This window comes from Fukomys damarensis, unplaced genomic scaffold (genome assembly GCF_012274545.1).
Source record: "Fukomys damarensis isolate Sample0158 unplaced genomic scaffold, DMR_v1.0_HiC HiC_scaffold_10, whole genome shotgun sequence".
Lineage (NCBI taxonomy): Eukaryota > Metazoa > Chordata > Mammalia > Rodentia > Bathyergidae > Fukomys > Fukomys damarensis.
Window position 1 is genome coordinate 39,075,895 of NW_022900922.1, and position 8,493 is coordinate 39,084,387.

The window sequence follows — 8,493 nt, forward strand, 5'->3', positions numbered from 1 at the left end:
AATGATAATAATAATAATAATAATAATAATAATAATAATAATAATAATAAAATATATGCCCATATAAACCATTGAGAAAACTTTAAAGAATTTAAGAGAAAAATGGGTAAAGATATGAACAGTTATATCATAGGAAAGGAAATGCAATGTCAATAAATATTAAAAGAGGCCCAATCTCTTGGAGTTATATGAAGACCATATTTTTATGCTCCTTCAATTGGAAAATTTTTAAAGTCTGCCAAACCAATTGTTACTGAGAGTATGCATAAACAAAACTGCTTAAGCATGGATGATGGGAGAATAAACTTTGGGAAAGAGTTTGACATTATTTTCCAATGTTTGACACTTATACCCTATATCCAGTAATTATATTCCTGAAACTCTATGCATGTACAAAAGGATTCATACAAGCCTTGTTTCTAACTTCTGAAACATGGAAATAATCTAACTGCACATTCATTTGACAAGTATTTATTAAGAGTACATTTCATGATAGGCCCCATCCTAAATATTTGCATATAGTAATGAAAATAGACAAAAACCATGATTTTAAAGATCTTACACTGTAGCCTAGGAGACAACACAATTAATATATTACATAGCATGTTAGAAAGTAGGATATATAGCTCAGTGGTACAGCCCTTGCTTAGCCTGCAGGAGGCCCTGGGTTCCAACCTCAGGACAAAAGTGGGGTGGGCAAATGAGGACAGGTGCAAGATAAATCTTACTGAGGAGATATGACAGGCACAGAAATTTGAAGGGAGAGAATTAACCATACTTTGAGTAAACAAGCAGAACCTTTGACCTACGCAAGAATATGTCTTGAGGATGGAGCAAGATGGGCAAGTGGGAAAGATTATATGTATAATCTTGCACCAGATTATACACAGTAAAATTTATACAAGACTTTATAGGCTACGCTAAAGGTTTTGGGTTTTACCTTTAATGAAATGGAGAGCTGCTGAAAGGTTTTCAACTGAAGGTTTGTGATAAAATTTATGCTTTAAACAATATCACTAAAGCTGCTCTATTCAGAATAAACGTGGCTGACTCAAGTGAAGGCAAAGAGACCAATGAAATTGTTGCAGTAATCCCAAAGAGAGATTATGGCCCATTAGCCCATCGTAGAACAATGAATGAATGCAGTGCTGTATTCACAACTGGAATGTTACACAGTACTGATAATTTTCCTCAAAAGTGTGAATAAATCTTAGTAACATATTGAGTGAAAAGAAGCAAAGATAGGTTACATATAGCATGATGCCTTTTAGATTAGAGACAACTAAAATTAAAACACATTATTTAGCTATGTATATCCAATAGAACTATCTTCTTTAAAAAAATTCAAGAGAACAATGAACAAATTTGAGGTGGGGGTTGAGACAGGGTCTCACTATGTAGTTGAGACTGACCTAGAACTATGTAGCCCAGTTTGGTCTCAAACTCGCAGCGACCCTCCTGCCTCAGCCTCCTGAGTGGTGCCATAAGACCTAGGGCCTTACTTCCACTCTGAGGAGCTTAAACAGCTGAAAGGGCCTCCAAGATCCTGGGCCTATAGCCCAGCGATTGCTCCAGGAGCTTGACAAGCAGCAAAAATCACCCAGGAAGGAACACACTGGACTAGTTGGAATACAGACCTTTATTAGTCTGGCCAAATGGCACTCCCAGAGCCAAGCAGCTCAGAGGCATCAGCTCAGGGCTTAGGCTGCTTTTATAAGCGGATAGGCAGGGTGGGGGTCTATACTCAAAGCACGTAGGCAGTGTGGGACCCTAACTGCTATGTAACCCTTAGTTAGCCAGCATATAGCAGCACACTTCTTTCTACCCAGCTCCAAGATAAGATTAAAACAGAGTGTGTGGAAGCCTTGTACAGGTAAACAAGATAGCAACTCAAGGCCTTGTTAGAACAGAACAGCCTGAGGTCTGGAGATGAAAGACCAGGTGCACCGTATAGCTGACTCCTTTAGACAGATAGCAGAAAACCGACCCCCTGACCCCTAGACTTGCTGTGCTTGCAAGCCTCTTCCCTTGCCTTTAAAATACTGTGCTAACCCCTGTACCAGGCCTCTCTGAGCTGCTCAGTTCTGAGAGTGCCATCTGACCAGACTAATAAAGGTCTATTTACCAACGAGCCTGTGTGTTCCTTCCTGGGTGAGTGTCGCTGCTCATTGAGCTCCCGGAGCCTCGCTGAGCTATAGGTACCAGTATCTTGGAGGCCCTTTGGGCTGTTCAAGGTTCCCGGAAGTAAGGCCCTGGGTCTTGCATCTGGAGCCATCATTGGGCTACAGGACTCAGCATCGTGAAGGCCCTTTCAGCTGTTCATGCTCCTCACTCCTCCGAGTGAAGTGAGACTTTAGGTCATACAGGCAGGGGGCAAAGGTTAATGGTCTGCTAGTCTATGCTGGTGATGAGAAATCAGGTACTTGGCAGTCACATGTTGATGGTTAACAGATGCTTATAGAATGTCCCAAGGTTTTCAAAACATTCCTTCCGGGCAGACAAGGAGTGAAACAATCTTATCTATTCACCCAGAACTACTAAACCTTCACCTGTTAATTTACATTAATCACAATTGAGGCTAGGAATTTAAAATTACGAAGTTATGCAGTCCCACATTGGGAGTGTTGGGATTACAGGCATGCGCCACCACACCCAACAATGAACAAATTTTCTGACAGTGTTTACATGGAGAAGAAGTAAAAAGAGACTTGATAAAGAGTAGTGGTAAATGTGAATTACTATCAATCTATAGTTCTTAAAGATTGGGCAACAAAGTTTTGATGGTTTCGGACCATCAAGATTTATGATTAACACCATTAATCCAGGCGTTATATTTAACATCATTTTGTGTACCTGAGTTCTGCCAGGGTAGGAAGATGAACAGTAGGTTTTGCAGCAGAGGTTAACTTTGTTTCACATCCCTGCTATGTGGGCTTCAATTTCATCGCCACAAATAAAAGTCGAGGCCAAGGATGTAGGGGGCGACAACAGTACCAAGTGTACTACCACATGAAGAAAGTGAAGAAAAAAAAAGAGCAATCGTTATGAAAAAAGATGCATCCTTTTCTAGCCCTGAGAAGTTCAGAATTTTGGGGAAGAGCCTGGGAAATCGAGCCTACCAGTTGGAATGGACAGGACCTGGGGAAGGGAAGACGTGGGTCCTTCCCCCGGAAGTGGCCCGATAAATCAGCCCGGCTAAAGAAGTGAAGCCTCGTCAACCTCCCACCGGAAGTGTCAGCTCCAGGAGAGAGGTGGAGCCCCTCGGCCTTCCACCAGAAGTGTCCGACCGGAACCAGCCATGTGGAGAAGGTGTGACTAGAGATCCGGGTGACCGGCCCTGTGTCCACCTCCAAACATCCAGTCCCCATCGTGGTCCCCTCAGGATAAAGCTTCCCCCGGCACCCGAACCCTGGGCCTCCGAAGAACCCAGGAGAAAGGAGGAAGCCACCTTCGGCTTGGCGGGCTTTGGCTCTGGAGTGTCTCCGGAGGGTATGGCGGTCCCCGTGAGCACGTGACTACACGGAGGACTGGAGACGAGGCTCAGAGTGAGGCAGCTGGCGGTGGTTCTGGGGCGGTGGGTATTGCGAGCAGGTTGGGAGGTCTGCTGGCCTGGGAGGGACGATTTCCTAACCGTAACACCAGTGACCCCAGTTCACTCCGCCATTATTTTGTGTTTTCTGTGTGCTGTGCTGCAGTGAAACTTCAGTAATCAAAACATGGAGTGAGCTGTAAAATTAGGAAAGCAGATAAGGAACTATTGGAGCAGCAGGAAACGTAGTGGACTTTTGGGCAATGAGCCAGCTACACTGGCTGAAATTAACATCTGGCCCGCTGGAATAGTTGCCTTATTTTATTATTTAAGAGATTTATAAGTAATCCTAGTTCTTTCTTCTGAATAACTAACAATCCTAGTTACACATTCTAAACATATACCAATTCAAGCTTCTGTTTTCCTCTACTTGTATGAGTACAATGGCCTCTCTTTATTTTGCAGTCCATCCAAAAATAAAAATACATTAATCTCCACAGAAATGTTCAGTGGGCCATACTTTCTGCTCAGAAGTTTTCACTGGCTTTTTGACTCAATGCTTTCTACAACTCCTTCCTTTTGCTTTCCCACTTCTTGTGAATTCTTACCCTTAACCAATAGTTCACATGGTCTATCTACTTGTAATTTCCTGTTTCTCTCTGTTCCATACTCAAATCTTATCCTTTCTTTAGAAATTCAATAAGCTCCCTCTGACCAATGAAATCAACTACGCAGTCACATCCCGTTTTAAAAACACTTCTATCATCTTTTCTCTTTGGGTCTTTATTTTCTTTATACAGTTGAATAACATGGCTTGTTAATATTTAGCAGTGTTTTTAAATTAAATTATCTTATTTTTAAATGTTAAGTTGTATTAAAATAAGTCATGTAATCATATTCCATGAAGCAGGAATCGATGTTTCCGCATCCAGTATATGCTCAATGACAGAGAATGATGGTTTCCATGATGTCTTTTCTCTTTCAAGATAGTAATAGTACTTTTGATGCCTTAGGAAGACTCTCCTAAAGAAGGCCCTTCTGGTTTTCTACTAATATCTTTAGCCTGCAATGGCAACAGAATCAAGGAAAGCTGCAGCTTAGAACTTTCCAGTAGATAAAGGACTTCTGCTAGTGGAAGAGCAAGAGTTAATCTGGAATCCAGTCACTTGCTTACAGAGAAACGATCCCTTCAGGCAGGTCAGTCGACAACTTTTTAGGAAGTTTTGCTACCAGGATTCCCCTGAACCTCCAGAGGCCTTAAGCCAGCTCCGTCAGCTCTGCCATCAGTGGTTGCAGCCAGAGACCCACAGCACAGAGCAGATCCTGGTGCTGGTGCTGGAGCAGTTTCTGGCTGTCCTGCCTGAAGAGCTGCAGGCCCATGTACATGAACATTACCCAGAGACCAGAGAGGAAGCCATGAGCATACTGGAAGATATGGAGAGAGGCACTGATGAAGCATTTCCCCAGGTGCACAAGGGTTGGGAGACCTAAACCCTCCAGAGTGGGAGGAGAGGACTGTGATTGGATATCTGATGAATTTCGCCGGAATTTAGTGTGCATTTGTGTCTCTTTTCCTCTCTGTTTGGACCACACTACCTTGCTCAATTTGGACTTTATTCTTTCCTCCCCACAAGAGGTTTTCTTTATTGTTAGATGTTTAATTCCAATAGAGATTCTGTCATAAACCCAAGTGCACTTTAATTTTCCCAGGTTCCATCCCATGCACAAGAACATGGACACAAAATATTCAGGAAAAGAACATTGCCTCCTGTACCATCACTTAATGTCCAGCCCCAGCTAGCAGAGTCCAAGACCCATTATGGTTCTTCAGAACCCTAGCTCCTCCTGGACTATGGTAAGGGGTAATGTACCACATGCCATGTGGTACATGTCACTGAAGAAGTAGGGGAGTGACTCTCCCTTCTCAGAGTGGTCTCATTAACTGTAGGTGGTCCTTTCCTTCATTGCACAAATACAGAACCTGTTCCCTAGGGTCTTTGGCCAGTGGAGGAGAAAAAAGATAATTTTATATCATGTCCAAAATATTTCCAAAACACAAATGTTGTGTTATGACCAAATTATAGAAAGAAAATTGAGTGAATTGAGGAAATATAGAAAGAGAAAAGAATCAAAGGAAATAAAACACATGTATAGAAACAAAACATATTACTTTTGTTGCTTGTTTGGTGGGGTGGGTACTGGGGAGCAAACTCAGGCCCTTTAGAGGCAGGCACAGCACCACTGAGCTAAATCCCCAGCCCTAAAAACAAAACACATTAGTAGAGAACAACAACTAGAAAGAGAGGCAGGTTCATGTTGAAATACTCAAATAGAACATAATTTTCAGGTGCATAGTCCTACACTGTTGCCTTTTATATTGTACTTTTGGTCTTATAAAAGTCTTCTTTGTTTTTTGTTTTGATCCTGAGGCTCAAACTCAGGACCTTGCACTTGCAAGGTAGGCACGGTACCACTGAGCTAAATCCTGGCCCTCTTCTGTTTTTTTATAGATGGCTATATTTCTAGTGACTAGTTCATAGAATAATCATCACTGTTTCACAATTCATCTATTTCAAAGGTTTATATAATACATGTAGTGTTACCTTAGGTGTAAATGGTCTCAATAATAAACCTAAGAATAAGTTAACTGTTCATTTTTAATAAATCACAGATTCCCTTTTCACATTTGTTATGGAAACATTTCCGTCTACCCCATATAAAATTGAAATTTTCTCTCACCCTGAGACTCCTGAGCACTCCCTAATTCCCTTTCTTTCTCTAGCATATTCTATACAAAGGAAATCCTATTTAAAGGAGGGGCTGCTTGACTGCAGCACAATATAGAGTCATGAGCTAGAACTAGAGGGCTCAATCATAAGGGCTTGATCTGTAAGGACTAAGTCAAAAGTGGGTTCTGAAAACCATGCTGTGATATGTAGACTTAAGGTAGAAGAAGATACTGAGTAGGATATAAAAGGATAACAGTGTTTAATGACAGTCTGATTAAGGTATTTGGGTATTTAGGATAACTAGGAAGAAGGAAAACACAGAGTTAAAACAGTAAGAAGCCTGTTAGAGGCATCTAGACAGGAAGTCGTGAGGTTTCAGCCTTTGGAAATGGTAGCAAAACTGTAAAGGAAGAGATATACATAGGGGACATTTGGCAGAAAGTGTTGATAATTTGGAGAATTGATTAACCATGAAATATGAGGAAAAATAGATAATTTATGGATGGAGGTTTTTCCCTCCACATAACATAATTCAGAGTCAATTATAGACTTATTTTTCTCTCCTGTGTTCTCATCTTGCTTTGAAATAGTACTCTAAGCTTTACACTAGAAATACGTAAGACTCAAAGCCCCAAGATTGCTTTGTTCACATTGCATAGTTCTTTGTCCTTACTCTGTCTCTTGCCCTCCCCATTCTTCAGAAGATTATCCTTTTCCCAGTCATTTCTGTCTTATCTGTTCATCCTTGAACCTCTCTCTTCTCTGCCTCATCACTGCGTTAATTCCTTGCCTTTGCCTGTTTCTTCCTTCTACATCCTGTCCATCCTCTCATATGAAAGACTACATATTTAATGTAGCCAAATGAAGTATTAACATGTAACTAAGTTGCATATACCCCAACATTTTCTTCCAGTGCAGCAAACAGGTGGTATTTACCTCTTTCTTTAATATTTCAAATAGTGAGACTGAAAACAGTAGATCCATGCCTAAGCTGGACATTTATGAAGAAATGGAATTGCAGAGAATTAAATCAGGAAGTGTCTCAGAATGTACATCAGAAGAATCTGCTGAGCCTCACAACATCTGTAAGTCTGAATGTTGGGTTAAAAAGCAAAAGGAAAAAGAATCTAATGAGTCTCAGAGATCATCTTCCCAGAATGGAAATTTTAGTAAAATCCTTACCCACAAAATTATTCTTACAGGTGAAATAAGACAACATGGATTTGAGAGAAGTTTGAATCTGAACTCAAATTAATTCACATACCAGAAACCTTGTAAACATGGTATATACAACCAGAGTTTCAAATGGAATTCAGATTTTGTTAAGCATCAACGAATTTGTCCCAGAGAAAAAATTCACCATGATAGAAACTGTTTTAAGAGCCCAAACCTTATTAAACATGCAGCAATTTTCAGTGGAGAGATAAGCCATCAGTGTAGTGAGTGTGGAAAAGCATTCAGGCACACCTCACAGCTTGTTAGGCATCAGAGAATCCATACTGGAGAAAGGCCCTATGAATGTAATGAATGTGGGAAAGGTTTGGGGGGAAACTCAGATCTCAGACATGAGTGAACTCACACTGGGGAAAGACCTTTCAGATGCACAGAATGTGGGAGAACATTTATCCTGAACTCACATCTTGTCCAGCCTCAGAGAATTCACATCAGAGAGAAACCCTATGAATGCAGTGAATGTGGGAAAACCTTCCGAGTGAGTGCACATCTTATTTGACACCTGAGAACCCACACTGGAGAGAAGCCCTATGAATGCAGCAAGTGTGGGAGAGCCTTCAGTCAGAGTTCTCACCTGAGTCAACAGCAGAGGATTTGTGGTGAACCTTGACATAAGCACGGCCATGATTGAACTTTGAGTCACCTCACCCGCACGGATGTGCTGTCGCCCCTAGTAACGGGCTAGTTCAACTGGTGGTCTGACCTGTTGCCTAGCAAATGTAACCCATAATACTTGTTTTGTATAACCTTGTGACCTTTGTAGTCGGCTACACCCTGTTTACACTTTTGGTTTCGGTTTTAGCCTATATATACCCCACCCTAAAAAATAAACGGGGCCTTGCTCCGAAGAGAGCATGAGCCCGGAACTAAGTCTGTGAGACTGTTTGCTCTCCTGTTGTTCTTCCCTCGGATTTGGGACCTGCTGGCAGGATTCTGACGTTGCGGCTCACGACAAGGATTCACATGTGAGAAAGCCTGCTAATGTAAGGAACTCAAATTCAT

General features: G+C 41.5%; 1 protein-coding gene across 1 annotated transcript; it reads left to right on the forward strand.

Moving 5' to 3' along the window:
* Nucleotides 1-4,597: 4,597 nt before the first annotated feature.
* On the forward strand, nt 4,598-8,478 carry Znf165 (zinc finger protein 165). Its single transcript, XM_010636273.1, is given in 4 exon segments — nt 4,598-4,996; nt 5,240-5,391; nt 7,219-8,079; nt 8,445-8,478. Coding segments are annotated over 4 exon segments (1,446 nt in total).
* The last annotated feature ends 15 nt before the right edge of the window (nt 8,479-8,493 follow it).